We start from the raw sequence: 23,952 nt of genomic DNA on the forward strand, positions 1-23,952 counted from the left end.
GCCAAGCAATGGCCGTGACTCATCCACATGGCTGACACTGACAAAGGGACAACAATCTGAGGTACAGGATCTCAGGATAAATCCTGAGGGGATTTCATTGACCTTGTCAGATCCAAAAGCTACAACTCTTGTTGCATAGGTCTTGCTTTATCATGGTCTTTACCATCCAGCAGAAAAGTATAAAAACAAAGTATAGGAAGTAAAGCCATGCTGTTATGTTGAGCTGTAGGGGACTCAGGTCAACAATTTCTGACATTGCCAGTGAAGCGGAAGACCCAATACTATGATGGACTACTGGACTCTTTTAGAATATTGTACTGAGTTAACACACCTATAATATTCAAATGATGAAACTAAACAAAAAGGGGATACAGATGAATGTCCATTTTGTATATGTGTATTCAAAATGGTTAGGATAGATATATAGTTACATTCTCTTAATAAATAGAGGAATTTGTTGTAATAGTGTTTGTAAATAGGATATCATGTCTGCATCTTGTACAGCAAATAGCCACTAGGAAGAGAGTATGCAATGTGTTAATTATTGAAACTGTCGTATCAATTTTATTTCAAACTGTCTCATTGCTATTTGTCTCTCAATAAAATTATGGGAAAAAAATAGTACAGTAAAAATATTGCCATTAATTGACTTTGAAATACTCTTTCTTGTTTCAAACATATGTATCCTATCATTCTTACCACTTTCTGAAGCAATTCTGAGAGCCTTGTTTTGTGAATGACTTTACAAAATGTGATTAAAAAAACCTGCAAATGCTGTTGGTGAGTGCCATTCATAGAAAGATGGGCATGCAAAAATGTTATAATGAGTCCTTATCCACCCTATTCACCAGATCTGGGTGCCTGTGACTTCTGGCTCTTTGCTAAAGTCAAAATGACCCTGAGGAATAGTTACATGTACATAACACAGTTTCTTTCTTCTTTTTTTTTAATCCTCTCACCCTTCCCAGCCACTTTCTTCCCTCCCTTTTTTAATCCCCATTTTCATTCTCATTGTTATTTTTAGATCATATTTATGACCTATAATGTTTACATTCATTGTATTTGCAACCTGTACATGGCAGTACTTAAATATACTTACTTCATCTTCCTCCCCACATCTTTCTCAGTTTCTTAGAGCTCTTCTCATTTGCAAGAGATTCTCCTTATTTCCATCAGCCTACCCTTTATTTTGTTTTCTTTGTACTTTGCCTTACACAAATTAGAGCAACTATAAGGTGTTTAAGCTAGTATGTCTCATTTATTTCACTCAGTATTCATGTACTAAAAATATATACTACTAACAAATTATTAAAACTAACAAAAAATGACCGTGGTTCAAGAATTCAGGGCAGCCACAACAGCACAATTACTGCCTTACAAAGTGGTGAGAACAAGGGGATAAGTGTTTGAAGTAAGGGGGAGTATTTGAAGGGGAATTAATGACAGTACATCTTTTAGTGTAATAATTTCAAAAATTAAACGTTCAATATTTTTCAATCACTTCTTGTAACAATTATTAGAGGATTCTTCCTGTGGTATTTTATGTAGTAATGTTCTATTAACAGACTAAATTTAGCCAGCTTTTGTAGGTCTAAAAACATTTTTATTTCTCTCTTTATTTTTAAAAAAATATATATTTTAGGGAAGGCTCTAAAGGGTTTTAAGGGCCTCACTATTAGATCGGACTAGTAGTGATCCACCTGTTTATAGCCTCCCAAGAGCTGGGATTACAGGCGTGCACCATGCCTAGTCTCAATTGCAGTCTTAGCTCGCCCTGGGGGCGGAGCCATTGGCCCCTGCACCTGTTTGCAGGTGCTTTAATCAGGTGAGCTATTTGGCTGGCCCAATTCATAATTTTTAAATCACATTCTGTTGCAAGTAGCATGATCAAACCTTGAGCCATTCAGCTTCATCCTGTTTGGGATATGAATCATATCTACATCTAGCATGGCCACACTGTATACATGGCATGCCTGTTTATCACATAATAGTTGTTATCAGATTATCAGATCATCAGATTGACTATCCTGGTATCAAAGTGTTTGTGTTCAAGTGACATACAGAGTTTGGTACTATCCAGGATTTCAGGCATACATTGGAGGTTCCTTTATGGATAAAGGATACCATGTAATTTTCAATTCCAGAATATTTGCTTTTTAAATAGATTATATTGAAAATTACATCATTTCATCTATTTTACTCATTTCTGAATCTATTTCAAGTTCCTTCTGACTTTAATATTTGATTATCTGTGAGTGTACCTAATTTTTTGTTTTTTTAAATTTTATTTTAAAGAGTAAAACCAAAAATAACAAAAAATAAATAGCAAAAGCAAAGACAGAAACAGAGTAACATACAGCAATACATGTGGTAGTACACATTTTCAAAACAAGAATAGCAGATTAACAATGGTAGTTCCATATTTTTATCTTCAAATCTGTTGTTTAGGTTAACAGGTACAGATTTGCAAATTTGGATAAATAATTGAACATTAGCACTTGTTTTCAATAAACCTTAATAATTTTTTCTTGATCTTCTTACTTTATTAGTTTTTAATTTATTTTACAGAGAGTATAATAATAATTGATAGGATTTCAGAAATGGTGCATATTTAGAAGTACAAGATGAGAGGTCTTAACTGTGGTTTTGTATTGCACATTGCTGTCCTCAGTGTAGTTGCTCAGATTGCAGATATTAACATATAGACTTAATCAAAGTCAAGATTTTAAATATTAACTGCTATTTAAAAAAAAAAAACTGATGGAAATGAGTAATACAATCATCTCAGCTATCCCGTATATATACTTGCATGATTTTCCCCCTTTTTTTCTATCTTATCTCCTTTCTCTTATCTTTGTTATTTATTCCTTATATTCAGTTTCTTTCCATTTTACTATATCTATTATATCTTCCAGATTTTATTTATTCTTTCAGATTCTTACACTAGGGAGACAATATGATATTTACACACATGGGTCTGATTTATTTCACTTATATGTATAAATGCTAGTTGCATCCATTTACCTATAAAGGCCTCAAGTTTGTCTTTTTTATAGCTGAGTAGTACTCCATTGTATAAAAATACCACATCTTTTTTATCCCTTCTGCAGGTATGGCCATCTTGGTTGTTTCTAGGATTTGGCTATGATGAATCGTGCTGCTGTGGACATGGGTGCACACATACTGCTCTGGTGTGATGTTTTCAGTGTTTTTGGAAAAATACCCAGAAGGACTAGCTGGGTTGCATGGGAACTCTAATCCTAGTTTTTGATTAGAGGAGTCTCCACACTGGTTTCCATAGTGGTGGTACCAGTCTGCTTTCCCACCAGCAGTGGAGTAGGGTTCCTTTTTCCCTACAGCCTCTTCAGCATTTGTTATTAGTTGGTTTCTTTATGGTAGCCATTCTTTCTGGGGTGAGATGGTATCTCAATGTTTTGATTTGCATTTCTTTTTTTTTTCTTTCTTTCTTATTTTATTTATTTATTTATTTATTTTTTTTGGTGTTTTAGGGAAAGGTCTACAGGATGTTCATGGTCTCACTACTAGATCAGACTCATAGTGATGCGCCTGTTTATAGCCTCCCAAGAGCTGGGATTACAGCCCTACAGCACCACCACCAGTCTCAGTTGTAGTCTCAGCAGCCCTTGGGGTGGGGCCAGCACAACAGGCACGGGGATCGAACCCCCAGCCCCTGCGCCTACTTGCAGGTGCTTTAATCTGCTGAACTATTTGGCCAGCCCTAAAGATTGCAAGTTTATTTATTTTTTGTTTGTTTGTTTTTTGCTGTACCAAGGATTGAACTCAGGACCTTGTGCTTGCCAGGCAAACACTTATTCTACTGAGCTATTTCCCTCGCTGATTTGCATATCTTTGTTTTGTTTTGTTTTTAATAATTTTATTGAGAAACAAATAGCAATGAGACATTTTCAAAACCAATTAGTAGGACACTTTCAATAATTAATACGTTGCATATTGTCTTCTTAGTGGTTATTCATAGTGCAAGATGCAGACATGATATCCCATCTACAAACACTATTAGAACAACTCTTTCTATTCATTGCATTAAGAGAAAGTAGCTGTGTATCTATCCTAACTATTTTGAATATACAGATACAAAATGTGCATTTCTTGAATGACCAGTGATGTGGAACATCTTTTCATGTATTTATTTGCCATTTGTATTTCTTCCATTGAGAAGTGTGTTTTCATTTCAGATGCCCATTTTTGGATTGGGTCTTTGACTTTTGGAGGCTGAATTTTTTTAGTTCTTTATATATTCTAGATACAAGTCTTTTGTCTGAGTGATTGTTTGTTAAGTTTTTTGTTTTTTTTTTTCCCCCAACTTGTGGGTTGTCTTTTCACTCTTGTTGGTGATTTCTTTTGATGTGCAGAAACGTCTCAATAAGATGAGATCCCAGTTGTTGATTCTTTGAAGTATTTGCTGTGCAGTTTGGTTTTTGTTCATGAACTCTCTTGTCTACCTCTATATCTTTAAGGTTTCTACCTATCGTCTCTTCCAGGAGATTTAGTGTTTCTGTTTTAATGTTTAGATCCTTAATCCATTTTGAGTTTAGTTTAGTGCATGGTGATAGACCTGGGTATAGTTTTAGTTTTCAGCATGTACAGAGCCAGTTTTCGCGCACCATTTATTAAAGAAGCTATCTTTCTTTCAGTGAACTTGTTTGGCCCCTTTGTCAAAGGTGTGGTAGCTAAGTGTATTTGTAGTTGTATGTGCATCTTCTAATTTGTTCCATTGATCCTCGGGTCTGCTTTTTAAATTTTGTTTTGTTTTGTTTTGTTTGTTTGCCAGTACCATGATGATTTTATCATAGTAGCTTTGTAGTATAATCTCAAGTCAGTGATTATAATGCCTCCTGCCTTGCCATTGTTGTCCAGGATTGCCTTGGCTTTTCTAGGTCTTTTCTGGTTCCAAATACATTTTAGAAGTATTTTCTGTAAATCTGTAAGGTATGTTGATGATGTTTTGATAGGGATTACATTAAATCTGTGTAACAATTTTTGGGAGTATGGCTATTTTCACAATGTTGGTTCTTCCTATCCGGCAGCAAGGAATATCTTTCCATGTTCTAAAATCCTCTCCAGTCTCTTTTTTTTCAGTGTATTGTAATTTTCATTGAATAGATCTTTTACTTCCTTTGTTAGATTAATTCTCTGGGTTTTTTCTTGATTGCCTGCCACATTATTTGGCTTCTTTGGCTTTTTTCTCATGGTGTTTATGTTGTGCCCCCAAATTAAACTAATATTGAGTGTAAAAAGCTATTTTCTTTCAGAAGATACTGTTTTCTTTGGAATGATTTATTCTTTGCTCTGTTAGATTGACTACATGAGGTGTTGATTATCTCAGACCAATCAGAGATTAAGTAGACTACCATCTCTGCTGGGATTGTGTCTTGTAAATGCTAGACAGTGGTGTATTTCTTCTTCTCATTTGGTCCAGGTTTCCGTTCTTCAGGGCTTCATGTCTGAAGAAGATGTACTACTTGGCCATGTATTTGGGTCTTTTCTAGATTCTAGTGTGTCATTCCAGTATTAGGTGAACATCTGAAGCAGCGCTAGTAACTCTGTCTAAAACAAGCTGAATCCTAACTCCGACCCAAACTATGCAAATGCCCTCATGGAAGAAAATATCAGGGGTCTCAGCTTACCTGGGAATATTCCTGTATCTCTGGATCTTTAGTTCATCTAGCCTCATTTCTACTGTTTTCTTATGTTAGTCTAATTTTTGCTGAGAGGCTTGTATTTATTCAGTATCTTGCTTTAGGAAAGTAGAAGCCAGGAGTTTTATATTTTATGTACTTTCCGTATCTGATTTCATGCTGTGATGGTTGAATAATTATCTCAGATATCCTATGCACATAATGTATAACAGGTTTACTTTCTGGACCTTTAAGAAAAAAATATGGTTATTCCTGATTTGAACTATAAACTCAGGAAGTGTTTAGTTTTCATCACTCAGTAAATTAAGTAAAGGACTGAAAACATTTTATTCTATAAGTTCTGTGATTTGGGGGTATATAGGTCTATTAGCATTTTAGAGTTAGAAGGAACCTGAATGATTATCTCTTCTTCTCTGATAAGCAAACATATTAGTGAGACTTTTATATCATAATTAATTTTTGTTTTGTTAAAAAACAGACTTAAGCTAATAAAGAAACTAATCCGTTATTTCTGAACAACTTACAAAATTCATTTGTTCTTACATTGCAGAATTATTTGATTTTCCTTAAATAAGGTAGCTGTTAAGAACATTTCATTTTTTTAACATGTTCTGTTTTGCTCTGTTGAGCCTTGAACTCACTTAGCCCAGGCTTTCCTTCAATTCATGGTGATCATTCTGCCTCAGCCTCTTGGACGCTAGGATTATACCACACTCAGCCTAGAATTTTTAAGTCAATAGTTTAAGATAAAAATTAGGTATTTTCAGTAGCTTTTTAATCTTCAATTTTTAACATAATCCTTTCAAATGTAGTGGGTATGAAGTTCTTCTTTCAAAAGTCTTATAGAATCAATTTCAAATAATCTTCATTAAGCTTCTCTTGATGTAGGGTCTAAAGTCCTAAATTATCAGCAATTCCAAAGTGAATTGTTAGTGTATAAAATTTGTTTCTAGATTTTTATTTTCTACTTACCTTACCTATAATGAAAATTTCATTAGTTCTCAAATATAATCATATAGTGGAATGTTGCTAACAAATAACATTTCTTTTTCCAGTGTTAAAATCAGTAGATTGAGATTTGTTAGAATTGTTATAGCAGATTATATATTATATGTTGTATAATATTATGTGTTAAATATTCATGTTTACATTCAACACTGTCAGTCTTTCTCTCTTTTGTTATATACTTTCCTGGGGGAAATCTCATCTGTAATTGTAGTTGCCATTGCTTCCTTTTTACACCTACATAAAATAATGCCTTCGATAACTCTTTAACACATTAGTCACTAAATACCCTTTAAGTTCTTTGGTGTGTATTTCTACATCTTTTATTGGTCCCTGCTTATTCTACTGTGTGAGTAAGGAATGTAATTATACTTCCAGAATTCCACAGTTTGTCTCCCTTCTTTTTTCCCTTTTTCTCAAAATACTATGAAGTTTGATGCTGCAGGCAGTTTTCTACACAGAGAGGATAGAATAGTGACTAAGATGAAGAGTGGCCTCAGTTCTTTTGGTGCTTGTAGCTTGGTTAGGGAATGAGACACTAAGCCCACAATCACAATTATAAGTCATAAGAAAAAATTAGACAAAAAATTATGAAATAAAAGTATAAGATAAATTGATTTTAAAATTGAGATGGTAATGTAATCATTGTGTACTACAAAAACATACCAATAAAAAGAAAAGATGGGCTGGGGAGATAACTCGGCACTCTAAGCACCTGCCTGGCAAGTGCAAGGACCTGGGTTCGATCCCCAGTACTGTATCCATGCTGCCCCAGAACTCCAGGTGCTCTGTGCTGGCTCCAAACTGGGCAGGGTAGCACACACCTATAATCCCACCACAGGGAGTGAGGGAATGAGGGAGGGAGACAGACAGAGAGAGAGAGAGAGAGAGAGAGAGAGAGAGAGAGAGGAATTGAGAATTTATAGTTTATATTAGGGATATTTACCCAGTCTGTGGAAATAGGAACTTAAAGTGACACTGGAACTTCAAAGGTGAATAGTGGATAACAGGAAATAAGGAGAGAATTTCAGGCACAGGGGAAGGTTTTATGAAAGTCCCAAGGTACTCAATCGCTTTGCATAGTCAGTGGAATGCACAGTGAAGGATGAGAGGTTGGCAGAAGTTGGGTATTATAAGAATATCTTTTAAGCCATCAATGCTTTTGGATTTTAATTGAGAAGATTCTGAGCTCTAAGTGGGGAAGTAACACAGTTAAATTTGTTCTTTTAAAAAGTGTCCTGAGTTCCTTTGTGAAGAATGGATTGAAGGGGTGTAAATGTGAATGTGGAAAAATGAGTTACGAAGCTTTGATATGAGAATGGTCCAGACAAGAAGTGATAGTAACTGATTAGTTCAGCTGCAGTATTGATGCGCAGATAGAATCAGGAACTATTTATTATGAGACACAGCTGACAAGATTTCGTGACTGTTTCAATTTGAGGAATGAAACCTAGTAGGTATCAAGAAAAGGTTTTCATGTTCTCATTGCTTATGTCTATCTTACTGAAATTTAGTATCTTAGACTCACCAGAATAGAACCTGGTTTTTCATTAAAACAAATTAACACTTCTACATGACTTCCTTTTGGGAATGTGGCATCCCTACCTCCAGGTGATGAGGCTTAAATTTTCTTTTGTCATTACTTCTACCAAATTAGTTACTGGGTCTTTAGGACGTGACCACATTAGAATCTAGAATCATCATCACAACCACCATCATTATCTTGTTCTTTCATTTTCTCTTCCCCTTTTGTCTTTATTGTAGCAGTACCATTCTCTTGCTAGGTCATTAAACGGCTGTTCAAGTCTTTTATCTCTTCCTGGGCAAGAACCGTTCTTTTCATTTTGTATCTTTTTTTTTTTTTTTTTTCTGAACCGGGGATTGAACTCAGGCCCTTGTGCTTGCCAGGGAAGCACTTATTCTACTGAGCCATCTCCCCGTCCCCTCATTTTGTATCTTAACTCCCTAGTGGTAATCTACATGCTAGCATGGTGAACATAAAAATATTAAATAAAAATGTTTACTTTGCCTCTCACTTCCTCTGTTATAGCTTGTATTCATTTTTTAATCTTAAAGTCATTTAGGAACTTCTTTTTTCTTAAAAAGGGGGCCATGACATAATGAAAACTAGTTTTGAACATGCAAAGTGTATGTCTTTACAATTTTCCCTATAGTAATTTAGGAAAAAGTGACTCTTAAGTCTTTCTGCACTTAGTCTTTATTAGAGCAAAGAGCATTTCTTTAGTTTTTTTTTGTGCAAAATGGACATAGCTGATCTTTATTACTAGTCTTTACTATTGACTAAAGTTTAAGAAAACTTCATTTAATACCTTTTGTTTCTATTTTTATACAAGTTTTTGCAGCAAATTTTTATAATTATTATATGTTTCCTAGATATATAATATTGTTACCCTCTCATAGCTACTTTATATAATCTTATATGCAGAGTATATTTTATTAGGTTTATAAGTTATAGTCAAGTATCTCCTATTTTAATAGTTTTATATATTCTAATATGAACATTCATAATTATTTTTTCCACTTTAAAAATTTTTAGGAATAAGAAAACTTTAAATAAGAAGAAGTTGAAAAGAAAACAGAAGAGCAAATCAAAAGTGAAGACAAGAAGCAAGGTAAAGCTGATGGCAATTTATAAGAATTTTTGTACAGTAATTTGTATAAAATGCCAAAATTTACAAGATGTGAGTACAACTAGCAAACCAAATGCTTTAGTTACTTTCTTGTAGGTAAAACCTAATACCTAACACTCATAAGCGTAAGGAGGCAAGGTTTATTTGGCTCACAGTTTGTGACAGTTTCAGTCTATCGTCAGCGGGCTCCAAGGCAGTGCAGCGTGGCAGAGGAGAAATTCCTCACAGCATGGGGGCAGGAGGCTGAGAGAGAGGGCAAAGGGTATAGAGGAGATAACCCTTCTAAGCTGTGTTCCTGGTGACCTACCTCTTCTGACCAGAGCCCACCTCAAGAGTAAGTCAGCTATAAATTCATTAGCTGATGCATCCACTAATGATTATCATGCTGTCATGATTCAGCCACTTCCCAGAACCTCTTCTTAGGATGTATGAGGCTTTGGTGGGGCAACTAGATATAAAGTGTAAAACTGTTCCATTTCTGTGTGTTGAAGTAGTTTTGTAAATGTCTCTAATTATTTGGTTTTGCCTTTAATTTCATCTTTAGTTTGTTTCTTGACCAGTAGCCAAATTAATATTTGGGGGTTGAATATTATTTGTTTACTTATTTTTAGTCTTTCATCATTCCTTTGAGGGAACATATCTATCGCTCCTTTTTTCACTCTGGCACCATTGTAATATAAACAATAAAATTGGCTAATCAGTTGGGATTTATGTTTAGGGTCATTATATGCTTTTCTTGATGTGAATTAAGGTGACTCGGTGTCTCTTGTTGTGAGCTTCTTTTGTTTATGGCTGTCAAAAGAAAAGCAAATATGGGATGTTTGAATTAGAGAGGACCTCAGAGATCAAGAATCTCTTTTTACGTAATGCAGAAGTGTTGTCTAAAAAGTCCGTCTTCTTTTTTAAAAACATTTTCAGTGATACTATGTAAAAGTCTTTTCAGTTGAACAGCAGTGCTGAGTAAGAAACTAAACAGGAGGAAAAGAAGACTTGTAATTGTGGTCTCTGAACAGCCCCACTTTGGCTTAGAGAAACGGCAGTTTAACTGGGTCTGTATAACATGTTTAAGTTTTAGAAGCAAATATATTTTTTTAAGATTTGTTTATTTGATACAGGTTCTCACTATGCAGCTCAGACTCATAGTGATCCTCCCATTTCAGCCTGTCGAGCACTGGGATTACAGGCATGTGCCACCACACCCAGTTCTGGTGGCCGCACGGTGTGTAGGCTGGTAGGGCAAGCACTGCTGGGAATCAAACCCAGGTCCTTGCGCCTGCCAGGAGCATTCGCCCAAGCCCTAAAGATAAATATTTACTGGCCTTTTGAATTAGTGTTTTTGCTGTTGTAAACTGAGTAAAATCTACTTTATTGTACCAAATAAAAAATAAAATGAAATAGAAGAGTTGAGGGATGGAACTTATTTTTAGCTCTGTTTTGAAGCAACTAAATACAGGGATTAGATGTCATTAAATCATTGTCTCTATATCTTGCCTCTGCTTTCCTCTGAATGTGGGTTTGTTGCCTATGGCTGAGGACTGAAGCTACTTTCAACTCCCACTTTGTTTTCTTTGAGAAAGAGGCAATCTCTTCTACTAGCTCTAGTAAAAAATCTTTGATGTAATTTTTTCTTTTTTCCCGTAGCAAGGATGGGACCCAGGTTCTTCACAGACCTAGGGCCTTAAAATGTCCCTGCCCCTTTCCTTTTATTTTGAGAAGAGTTTCACCACATCTCTAATTTGCCTGAGCTGGGCTTGAAGTTGTAATTCTCCTTTGTCACCCTCCTGGAGTTCTGGAGTTGCAGGTGTGCATGAACATGCCTGGCATGGGTAGGATTTTTTTTATTGAATTGTGTCATTCACTTTGGCCAGGGTGATGGACTGCTTTGGCTAGATTGAGTTGTATTTGAAAGCCTGTGACTAGCAGTGGTGAGCAGGCCATAGGGAATGGGGAGTAGGGGAGGTGTTTACCTCAAGGATGGTGTTGTTAAATGGGCAGATAAGTAATAGGTGTTCACTGTGGGACCTCTCTTTACTTCTGCTTTTAGAATAGAAAAGGGAGGTAGATAGAGAGCTCTCTTCATATATAAACACTTCAAGCAAATGCATAGTCATTCAGCTCTCCAACCTCTACCCCTTCTCATTTTTGGTACTGTGTGCAAAGTCAAAGTATAGAAATCTTTGACATCTTTTGAAGTTCTTTGAAGGTTTTATTTTCTTGAAATAGCATGTGACATCCAGGAAGAGATGAAAAGTCAAAGTCTTTTGTACCCCGTTAGTTCATCTCTGACTGGCTTTGTGCTCCTAGTAACCTCATGTTTTTCTTGCCATCTGTGTTTATATCTTCTTTCTAGGGGCAGCTTGTGATAAGAGTGATATAAATTTATTTCTTTATTCTCTGAACAGTAGATGCCTACCTACTGTGTGCAGGCATTTTGCTTGGGGTTTGGGATACCATGATGAATCAGAAGCATTTCCTGCTAACAGTGAGCTTACACTATTGCAAAATAGTGTCCCTTCCTCCTATTACTGTTTTCAATCTCCCTTTTTTAATTTAGAAAAGTGCCATATTTAGCTGTATTTTATATCTTTCTGTTGACATTTCACTTTTTCTCTTCAATCATCAATGAGTTACTTTATATAATTTCTCATCTGGTTTAGATATCATGATGTTTTTATTTTAATTCTTAACATACTGGTTCCCTAGCTGCTGAGATAAACAAACTAGGTGGCTTAAAAATAACACAAGTTATCTAGAAGTCTGAGGTCAAACTGAATCTTTTTGGGCTAATATCAAGATATCAACAAGCCTGTATTCCTTCTAGAGGCTTTAGAGATGGCATCCCTTGCCTTTCCATTTGCCAGAGACTGCCTGCATTCTATAGATTGTGGTCCTTTTCTTTATCAGAGTCACAGTGGTATGCTGAATTTTTTATGTTGTATCTCTGTGACGGTTCTCTTATGTTCTGTCTCCTCTAACTATCCTGTTCTTATCTTTGATTTATAAGCACATTTATGAATACATTGGGCCCACCCAGTTAATCCAGTATAATCTCCTTCTTGCAGAATCTTTAACTTGTAACATCTGCAAGAATCCCTTTTGCCATGTGAGATTTCATACTCGTGGTGTCTGGAAAGTAGGGTGTAGATACTTTTGGAGGCCATTATTCTCTCTATAATACTTGTGTTGTATATTTGTTGTATTTAGCAAAACTGAGTTTTATGTAAATCAATTGTTTTCTCTTCCCATGCATGCACCTTGAAGGGAGTTGAACAAGAGTAAATTGATAATAATAAACATTAATGATCAATCTTAACTGTAATTTTCATAGCCAGTCTTTTATTTTTGTCAGATACTTCTATTTTTTCACTGTTTCAGATGTTTACCATTTTCTTACACCTCTGCTAAGTCCTATCATTTACTTATGACTTCACTTTATTATGTATGACATCACTTTTCTTACAAATCAAATCTGTTATGCAGAAAACTCCCTCATCATCCTGATATCATATGTATCTATCTTAGGTTTCTTAACAGTACAGTACTGAGACAGATGCAGTATTTAAAGTGTGAAATTTAATAACTTTCCAAAAAATACTATGTATGTATGAAACTACTAATAAAATCAAGATACAGAACATGAGAACAACATTTTTCATATGCGAAGTTTTTCTCTTTTTTCTACAGTCTTGAGTCAACAAAGCCACTGATTCTTTTTCTGTCACTGTAAATTAGTTCTTATTTTCTATAATGTAATGTAAATTTGTTTATATAATGTGTGTTCTCTTTTGTACCTGGCTTTTCCCTCAACATAGTGGCTTTTGTTCACACTGTTTTATATATCCAGATTTCATTTCTTTTTTATTATGACTAGTATCTCATTGTGTGGATGTAGCACAATTTCTTGACCTATTGACTTACTGGTGGACATTTTGGTCATGTTTCCAGTTCTTGATCATTGCAAATAAAGCTGCTATGAAGCCTCATGTACTAGTCTTAGTGTGAATATGTATTTGCATTTTTCTTGGGTGAATACGTAGAAACAGAGTATGTAAGTGATTTTTCCTTTAGGGATTTTCCCGAAAGAACTCATAAGACTCAAAAGCATTTTATACTTGTGGCCAAGATTTGTGACAGCAAAGGATGACAAAAAGTAAGCAGCAGGAAAAAGATAGGTATTAGTGGCGTCCAAGGAGTTTTAACCAACTTGCTAGTTTTTCCTTGTCTGAGTATGCTGAGTATTCTTTCTCTCTGACAGGAAACTATAGGGAAAGTGTGGCAGATGGAATATTTCTACCTGGTTAAGTCTTAGAGACTGTGACTTTTTGTAGGCCTGGTCACACAGACATTTTTTGCTAAAGATCCAGCCATGGCAAGTGAAACTCGGGTATATATCATCAGTCCTGGTGTTTGTGCAAAGCACTCTCCCAAGCCAGGAGCCACGGTTCATTGCTTCACATGTTTGTAACAAAATTGCTAATCATTATCATAAAGGAAACTCTAAGGCTTGGCTGAGAGGCAATTGTAGTTTCCTTAGAAAAATACAAAGAGTAAGGAATCTTACTTACCTACAGTGTTAGCCCTGTCTTCGTAGGTGGCATGGTGAACTGTGCTTTGTTTTTAAGAAACTGAAAAACTTTTCCCAAAAGATTATTTTATAGTTCCATATACTAAAACCAGCTGCTTCATATTGTTGCAAATACATGGTATTAGCGTTTTAAGTTTTAGTCACTGTAATTAGTTAGAAGTTTTTCACTGTAGTTTTAGCTTTTTTTTTTTTTCTTATAAAGACTGAAAGCATGAATATCTACAGATGTCTTTGGCCATTCTTTTTATTGTGAAATATCTATATCTGTTCAGATCTTGCTTCGTGTGTGTGTGTGTGTGTGTGTGTGTGTGTGTGGTACTGGGGGTGTTGAACCCAGGGCCTTTGTACTGTGATCAGGTGGCCTACTTGGGCTCCAAGTTGCAATCCTTCTATCTCAGGCTCCCAGCATGCTGAGATTACAGGTATATGGAACCTGGCTTTGCCTCCTTTTTTTATAATCATCTTATTGTGTAATTGTCAGAATTCCTTATATATTCTAAATATAAATCAGATACATATGTTCAAAGAAATTCTCTTTTGTGGTGTGTTTTTTCTTTTTGTGTGTGTGTGTGTGTGTGTGTTTTTTTTTGTATATGTTTTTTGTTTATAGTGCTTTAAATACAAAATTTTTCATTTTTTTTCTTAAATTTTTCATATATTTTATGCCCTAGGAAATCATTGTCTATCCTAAGGTTGCAAAGACTATCTTCTGTAGAGTTTTAGAGATTCTGTAATTTTATCTTTGTTTAGTTTTATGGTTCATTTCAAGTTAATTTTGGCTCTGAGTGTTGATACTAATTTTTTCCCACATTGGCATTAACTGATCTACCACATTTCATTTAAAAAGTTTTGTTTTTTCCATTGAATTACCTTAACATCTTTATAAATAATTATTTGGCCATATTTGTTTGAGTCTGTTTTTGAACTCAGTTTTGTTTAGTTGATCTATGTGTCTGTCTTTATGCCAATACCATACTATTTGGTTTCTATAGTAATTGTTGAGATCAGGTAGTATGTCTTCTAACTTTGATCTATTTTTCTAAAATTTCTTTAGCTACTTCTATAATGTGGGTGTTAAATGTCCTCCCAAAATGTATGTAGTAAAGGCTTGGTCCCCAAGGTGGTGCTGTTGAGAAGTGGTAGAATCATTTGCAGGTGGGGTTATACTGCGAAGTTCACAAGTAATATGCCTTTAGGGGATTGTAGTACTGCTTCCTGATGGTGGGGTGAGAGCTTTTATTGTGCTACATGGTGAGAGCTTTTATTGTGCTACATACTCTCCTGTTGCACTACCTCACCACAGGTCCACTCACTCGGCGGGTGTGGGGGGCTGTGGAGGGTTGGGGGGTCCCTAGGGCATGGAAGAGGGTTTCACTCACACTGCATACCTGGGTTTGGACTGGACAGGCCCTTTGGGCACAGGGTAGCCACAAGCTCTCCCACACACTCGCCAGGCCTGGGCTGGGCTGGATCTGCTCACCACAGGTCCAGAAGCCTGGGCCAGTTGATCATGAACCAGAACCTCCCAAACTGTAGGCCTGAAATAAACCTTTTGTGTTCAGAAATTGATTATCTCAGGTACTTTTATAACAATCGGGGCAGACTAATACAGCTACTTTAGGTACTTTATATTTCTATATAGATCATAAGATGACCTTGTCAGTTTTTATTTAGAAAAATCTCCACCTTATTGGGATTACATTGAAAAAGGCTTGGAGGAAATTGTAATTTTAATATTATTGCCAGGGATGTAGTTCAGTGGGGCAGCACCTGCCTGGCAAGTACAAGATCCTAAGTTAGGCTCCCAGTGCACACACACAAAAAAAGTTATTTAATCTTCCAGTCCATGAATATGCATGAACATGGTGTATCTGTTTATTTTTTAGGTCTTCTTTATGGCTGCTTATTTTTAAGTTTCCAGTGTGTAAGCTATGCAGAATGGTGCATTAAATTTATCATGATTATTTTGCATTTTTATATTATTATAAATTCAGTTGATTTTTTTTTTTTTTTTTTTTTTGCATTTTAGGGATGGGTCTACAGGGTGTTCAGGGTCTCATTACTAGATCGGACTCTAGTGATCTGCCTGTTTACAGCCTCCCAACAACTGGGATTAAAGATGTGCACCACCATGCCCAGTCTCAGTTGCCTTCTCAGTGCACCCTGGGGGCAGAGCTGGCATGGCAGGCCCAGTGTAAATTGGTATTTAAAAAATTATTTCAAGGGGGCTGGGGATATAGCTCAGTGGTGTAAGTGCCTGCATGGCAAGTGCAAGGTCCTGAGTTTGATCCCTGGTACCACCAAAAGAAAAATAAAAAATTATTTCATGATGACTATGGTGATCATGCAGTTGTACCAGGTACTTCACAGATACCCTGTACACCTTTCATCATCCATGATAACATCTTGTATAGCTGTAATATGCAGTATCATGACCAGGAAGTCAATATTAGTACAACTTACTGTCTTACTCAGATTTCGCCATTTTTTATGTATAATTTATATGTGTGTTTGTGTGATCTTAGTTCTAATTTTACTACATATATGGCCATTAGTACAGTCAAGATATATAAAATAGTTGCATCATAAAGATGCATTTTGCTACATCTTTATCACGATTCTTTATATCCACATCTGTCTCCTTCCACTATCCCTTAGTCTTACACAGCTCCCGTCTATTCTCCATCTCTGAAATTTTACATGTTCAAAAATGCTAACTAAATGGAAATGTAGGGGCTGGTGAGATGGCTCAGTGGTCTAAAGCACCTACTTGGAACAAGCTTGGCAAAGCACAGGGACCGCGGTTCGATCCCCCGGCACCACATGCCAGCCAGCCCCGCCCCCTGGTGGGCTGAGCTGGCCACACACACACACACACACACACACACACAAATAAATAAATAAATATAAATGGAAATGTACTATATGTAATCTCTTATGATCGACTTTTTAAAAGTTGGTATATTTCTTTTACTGTAATTCAATTTGTTGTATACATCAATAATTGATTCTCTTGTAATGCTATGTTACCATTTCATAGTCTACATGTACCACAGTTTGTTTAACCATTCACCCATTCTGGATTTTTCTAGTATTTGGCTATTTACCAATAAGATTATAATATTTATATATGGCTTTTTTTATAGACATACATTTTTACTTCTCAGATATACATGTGCAAGAGTACAATTATTGGATTATATTGTAAGCATATGCTTAGCTTTATACAGAATTGCCATACTTTTTTCCATATTGCCATATATACATGATCCAGTTTCTCTGCATTTTTGGCAGCATTTGTGGTTGTCACTGTTTATTTTGCTTTTGTTTTTGTTGTCATTGTTCTCTTGTTTTCCATTTTGATAGTTGTGTTAATATATCTCATTTTAATTTGCATTTTTCAAATGGATACTAATGCTGAACTCTTCATGTGTTCTTTTTTGCCTGCTTTTTTTAAAGAATGTCTTTGGCTTTTTATTTTTGCTGTGGAGTTTTGAAAATTTTTTCATGTTCTGGATATTGGTCTTTTGTTAGATGTGTGGTTTGTAAATATTTAAAGTCACTTTCTGTGACTTTAATGCTATTATTTTTTAAATGATTCTTTTTAGTTCATTCTTAACATATGGATATATGACTTAACTGTTAGTATGAAGATCTTATGTCTATATCTTTGCTTATTGAGCCTTTTATTTCTAGTAGATTGTTGTTGTAGATTCTTTAATAGTGTCTAACCTTTAAAGACATAAATACATTTTTTGAAGTTATTTTCTTACTTATGATGCCATTTTTCCTCTTTTTTTTTCACCTTGATATACTGTTAGATATGATATCTAATGTCATGTAGAATTGAGTTAATGGAAGTAGCAATATTTGCCTTGCTTGCCATCTTAGGAGAGAGGCATTAAATCTATTGTTATATGAGGTACAGATATTTCATTAATAAAAAACGATATCTAGTTGAGGAAATTCATCTGAATTTGCCCAGATTTTTTTTATCATGAATTAGCATCATTTTTTTTTAGAGGCCAAGTTTCATAAAGGTTTTACTTAAAAAAATGTGTCTACAAAGTACTCTTCCAATCCAAGAGACTTTTCCATAGGATTCATGTAGCTTTCTGCCTTAAAGATTACAGTATTACATCCAAAGGGGAGTTGCAAAACCTATAGGGGAAGAAGATTTTTTTTTTTAAAGTGCCTTTAAAATGTGAAAGTGAGTAATATAATTGTTGAATCCACTGAAATTTTAAAATTTTCTTTAAAACGGCCCATATGGTATGCACAATATCACAGCTGGTACAAAACTGCCTGTATTTAGTTTGAACACAGAAACAATGCGTATGCACAGTATTCTTTGAAAAATAATTTGAAATGCTACCACTGCATCGTAAGACCAATTTAGACAGTATTGAGAAAATTAACAAACAAGCAGAATATTAAAGTACTCAAACATTTACTTTGAATTTTAGTATGATTCACTGATAAGGGTAAAAAAAAGTTGCTGCGAAACTAACTTGGAATGCCTTAGTTCAAACTACATGTAACATACTTTGCTGTGTATATTCTAAGAATGTACAAATAGGTCTTAGGATGTAAACTCCCATTTCCTAGCTTTTTTTGTTGCAATCTGGCAGCTTTGAACCTTGAAACCATTTTTGCAGTTTCCTCTGATGTTTCTGACAAAATTTCTTTTCTTTCTGGAATGGTGGGTAGTGCAGGGTGAGCAGTGGCTGGGTGTGGTGTTAAGGAGCTGATAAAAATTCTTTTTCTATTACAGTTCCAGAAAAAGCCTCAGGTGCTCCCAATGAGGGCCAAGATTTCCTTTGATCATTTTCTTGTGGTTCTTCTTCCAAAATGCTCTCACTGATATCACTGCAAGTGGCTTCTTCACAGCTAATACTCCTCAAAACTCCCCGCCTTTCATCAAATTCAGCATACTGCTCTCACTGGTATCACTACAAACTCTGTTCTCTCTGCTTCGAGACTTGAGAATTGATTTATGAGGGACATACTCTCCATTCACAACATCAACAAAAACTCTGTATATGTCAGCAGGAGTTCTGATTGTAGGCAACTTGTGGGCAGAATGACCACTTCCAGAGCTATTCTTTCATTTAGGTTTGGCTTCTATCTTTTCGCTGAATTTTAAAGTTGTATTTTTTCCAGTATTTATTTGAACCCTCTTAGGTTCAACGGTATGAGAAAAGTATATTGTTGGTACAGAATTATCTCCAGTCCCTGAAACATGATGGTCATTGTCATAATCACTACCATCACCACCATCATCTTCTTCTTCCTTTTCTTCTTCATTACTGTGATAAGCATCTGAGCCATTCACTGAACAGTTCAATTTACCATTCACCTGACCACTGAGTAGTTTTGAACTTGCAACACACTTAGGTCAACTGCTAGGAGTAAGGAGGGCTGTTATTTGCTGCATCACAGTCATATTTGTGTTCTCATCTTCCTTCTCCTCTTCAGAAGAGGTTGTCTCTTCTCCATTTGTAATCACAGTGTCAGGATTACTGTAAAGTTCACCCAGTAATTCCTCTTGTCTCTCTAGTTCCACAAGTCGAGCCCACAGTTTTGCATTAGCAAGAAAATCCTGGATCATTATTAGCAAAATCTGCTTCAAAAATATCTGAGGTTTTTGGTTTAGAATGAGGTTTATGAGCAATTTGCTGTTTTCCTTTAAATTCAGAGTGACTTTTTAATTTCTTCCCTTATGTCAACAATATCACCTGCAGCCTCACTCATTTTCTGTAAATCTTCAGTGAATTCAACTCTGGATTCAAAATTTTTCATTACTTTTTTTAAAGTCATCTATTTTTTTTCTTGCATGTTCTTTCCGGTGCTCACCTAAACCTACACCTTGCTTTTCGGAGCACTTTGCAAGCCAGCTGTCCCCACGTAAAACAGTCACTTCATTGGTATGGACAAGTTTTCCTGGCATGAAGGCTAAGGGGCCAAATGGTACCATAGTATTTTAAGAGAGCTTATGGGACAAGGTACTAAGTCTTTCTTGAAGAGCATTGTAGTCATCATCCACCTTCTTCCAATGCTGGATTTTCTCTTGGCAGTTAGTGACCACCTCTGCCGGCTCCTCGCAGAGTCTCTGCACCGCGTTGTCTTCGGGATCAGACGGGGCTCCATGCCCGGCCGCCGCGGGCCTCAGCGAGGCGAACGAGTCCTAAACAAGTGTTTATGGGAGCGGCGTGGCCAGCGGCTGCCCTCAGGCACCGCGCGCCGGGCACCGAGGAGGCCGCGCCGCCTTGGCCGCCACCGCGGGGGTCGTTCCTCCAGTCCTGGCTGCCTGCGGCCGCATCTAACGTGCGCACGCCGCCCGCACCGCCGCCGCTGCCGCGGCTCCGAATGCAAGCCAGAGAGCTGGAGGAGCCGCTCCCGTAGCCCGGCCCAGCCAGGCTCCCGCAGAGGTGCCTCCTGCCTCCTTGCGCCCCCCAGCGCGCCCGCCTCTCGCCCCGCTCCATCATGCTTTTGTCAAATGCTTTTTTTCTGTATTTATTTGAAATATCCTACGGTTTTTAATCTGTTCTTGTTTGAATGGGGAAAGACACTGATGCTTTTGCATTGTTGTGTCAGCCTTGTTCCATGGTTAAATACCAGTTGGTTATGATGTTCACTCATATTGTTAGATTTGGGTTGCTAACTTTTGATTGTTTTTAATATGTGACAAATATGCCAATTAAAACATTTTTAATCAGTTATTCCTTCCCACCTCCATCTTTTTATAGGAGGATGGAATTTTTTTTTTTTTTTTTAAATGTATTTTAGTGTAGGAGCTACAGGGTCTCACTACACAGATTGGACTCATAGTGATCTTCTTGTTTTCAGCCTCCCAAGCGCTGGGATTACAGGTGGGCGCCACCACACCCAGTCTCAGTCCCCTTCTCAGCATGCTCAGGTGCAGGGCAGGCATGGCAAGCTGGGGATCAAAACCCAGCTGCTGTGCCTGCCTAGGCAGGGAGGCTGGAATTCTGAACCAGGTGTTTTTGGTACTTGAGGTATCATTTATCATAGGTTCTTAGTCTGTTAGAACTTGCATTTGTAAGGATTTGTAAGTACATTATAATGGTGCTTTATATTTATAGTAGTTGTTATCTTATGAGTGAAATGCTGGCACAAAATAAAAATAACTTAATTTTAACTAATTATCAAAGATTTGATTTTTAGTCTTTATTCAGAGCTATTGCCAATGTTCATACTTACAGCCTTCTTGGAATTACTGTTATTTGAAGAGAATGATATTAGATGAGATGATAGAAATTCTGTTTTTTTTCTTAATGTGAATCTCCATGTAAATTTCTATATACTTTAAGAATAATTCAAAATATAATTCAGGCTTTCTAGGTTATTTTCTTAGTCACTTTCTTATTATTGGGGCATAATACCTGACACAACCTAAAGGAAGAGGGATTTATTTTGGCTTATGTTTTTAGCTCATAATCACTGGCTTCAAGGCAGGGAGGTGTTATGGAAGGATCTTGGTAGAGGAAAGTTACTCATATCATAGTAGCTTAGAAACAGAATGAAGAGAGGAGGTAGGGAAGAAAATGTGTCCTTCCAGGTCATGTTCCCAGTGGCCTGCCTCTTCTGATCAGGCCCTACCTTTAAGAAGTACAGTTACCTATTAACTCCTGTAATCCAGTCACCTTCCTGAAGCCCTGCCTTATAGTCACATGAGACTTTGAGATGTCTAGATATAAACCGCAACAGTTATTGAACTTCACACCATGTCTAGTGTTCCCTAAAAAGGCATTAAAATAATACTTTAAAAAACCATCCTTCAGCAGTAAAGCTTGGTTGACTCTATTCCTATCATGGGGATGAAAGAGTATTTCTGTCGAATATTTTAACTGACCCTTTTCAGCTCTTGTCAAGTTGGAAATACAGTATTACTTAAAAATAGTGAAGGGTAGTAGAAAGGATGTGTTAATGAAAATTGAGTCAACACACATACTCTTTGTTAAGTGGCATCAATTTTTTTAAATGAAACTGTTGGCGATGGAAAAATATGTGAAATTGAAATATTTTCTTATATTTTAGTCTGAAAACTTGGAGAATACAATAATCATACCAGATATCAAACTACATAGCAATCCTTCTGCTTTCAATATTTACTGTAATGTACGCCATTGCGTTCTGGAATGGCAGAAAAAGGAAACATCACTGGCAGCTGCATCTAAGAATTCTGTGCAGAGTGGTGAATCAGATAGTGATGAAGAAGAGGAATCCAAAGAGCCCCCCATCAAACTTCCAAAGGTAAGCTACTAAATCTTATTTAGATGCATAATCCTAAATCTTATTTAGGATTAGTTTGGCTATAGTACATACAGTATATGTGTACTCCTGAAATAGCATCCTTTTTGTAAAATTGTTCATTAAAAATAAACAAGGCTTATGAAGCCAGTATTCTGGTTCCCCTTGCCTAAGAAGAAAATTAAATCCAATCCTATATCATTTGGATAGCATTCCTTATTAACAGAAGTATATAAGGTAATTGTTATAAAAACATATATTATAGTAGAACAAGCTCGTCTCAAACTACTCTGTTCTTTTTAAGTCTTGGTATATGTTTTCTTCAATGTAGGTGTGGTGGGTAACAAATGAATAGGTGAAAATGTAAGCATAGTTTAAAATGGTACGTATAGGTGAATCATGCATATTGCATTTTTCTACATGTAGGCATTTTTAAATGCCTCCTCGATTCTAAATGATTCATATATTGCCTTTTAATGAAACAGATACCTTAACACTATACCTTGAAAACATGCATCTGTTTCTTGGAAATAGTGGCAGAGATGGAACCCATGTTCCCAATCTGATTTCTCTTACATTTTATGGTAGCTGTTCCCAAATGTGCCACTGTCTTTAATCGTATTGTCAGGTTTTTCTCACCTTATTTTCAAAAGATGATTTGCTTTCTGTTTTCACCAGAATAAAAGATTTATGAACGTCTTTATAGTCTTAACTCCTGCCTCAGATCAGGATATTTTTTCCCTTTCTTCAGTAATGGTTTTAGCTGCAGTTGCTATACCAGTCTCTTTTTTTAGTCTAAAGCAAACATGTTTATCTTTTCCCTATAAACACCTCCAGATAATCTCTAATTATAACTCCTTATGCTTAAGTAGCAGAGGTTGGGAAGAAAAAGATAAAGTTAGGATGTAAGACTGCAGAACTTTTGTAATGTGTTTTGGTAAGAGTACTAGTCTAGGTGGGTGAATCACACTGATGTTAATATGTTAACTATATTTGCTTAAGTTCAACTTTGGGAAGGCAAACAAAAGCCCAAAGTAATCTACACAGATATGCAGATGTTGAACAATGCACTGTGGTACAGATTAAAAGATATTGCATAAATATGAAATTTTTTTTGGGGGGGGGGTACCAGAAATCAAACTCATGACCTTGTACTTGCCAGACAGGTGCTTATGCTGCTGAGCTATCTTCCCAGTCCCAATATTGCATAATTAATAACAACTAATTCTGAGGTCTTTTTAAACCATCAAGATAAATGGGTGTTAAAGAAATAAAGTGTTTGGCATTCTTAACATTTTCCAGCAATTTTTTTTTTTTTTTTTTTTTTTTTCCAGAACCAGGGATTAAACTCAGGCCCTTGCGCTTGCCAGGAAGCGCTTATTCTACTGAGCTATCTCCCCGGCCCCTTTCCAGCATAGTTAGCAGTGTCAAAGGGGATCTTTCAAAGCAAATTAAAACCCAAGTTGCTAATAGTCAGTGTTCTGTCATGAACTCAGTGACCTTGAATTAGGGTGTAGTGGTTAAGAATATGAGTTTTGAAGCCAAATTACTTGGGTTCAAAGTGTCAAAATTAGTCCCAGCCCAGGTGCAGTGTGGACCGGACCCTCTCCCTCCCCCTCGGGCCTCCCCCCACCACTCCACCTTACGTCCCCACCCCTCCCGCTGAGTAGGAATTTCTGCCGAGTTCCTGGAACCCCCAGACCCAATCCTAGCCCAGGTCCTGTGAGTGTGTGGAGAGCTTCCTGCTACCCTGCGCCGG

At 36.4% G+C, this 23,952-nt stretch overlaps 1 protein-coding gene and 1 pseudogene across 1 annotated transcript in view; one reads left to right on the forward strand and one right to left on the reverse strand.

The window, feature by feature from the left end:
- Mycbp2 (MYC binding protein 2, E3 ubiquitin protein ligase) overlaps positions 1-23,952 on the forward strand; it is a 328,854-nt gene that overhangs the window by 43,129 nt on the left and 261,773 nt on the right. The window contains 2 exon segments of the mRNA XM_023709607.1: positions 9,241-9,316; positions 21,981-22,196. Coding sequence (XP_023565375.1) covers positions 9,241-9,316; positions 21,981-22,196 — 292 coding nt within the window.
- On the reverse strand, positions 18,441-20,404 carry LOC105741470 (annotated as a pseudogene).

This window comes from Octodon degus, unplaced genomic scaffold (assembly GCF_000260255.1).
Source record: "Octodon degus isolate 3935 unplaced genomic scaffold, OctDeg1.0 scaffold00013, whole genome shotgun sequence".
NCBI lineage: Eukaryota > Metazoa > Chordata > Mammalia > Rodentia > Octodontidae > Octodon > Octodon degus.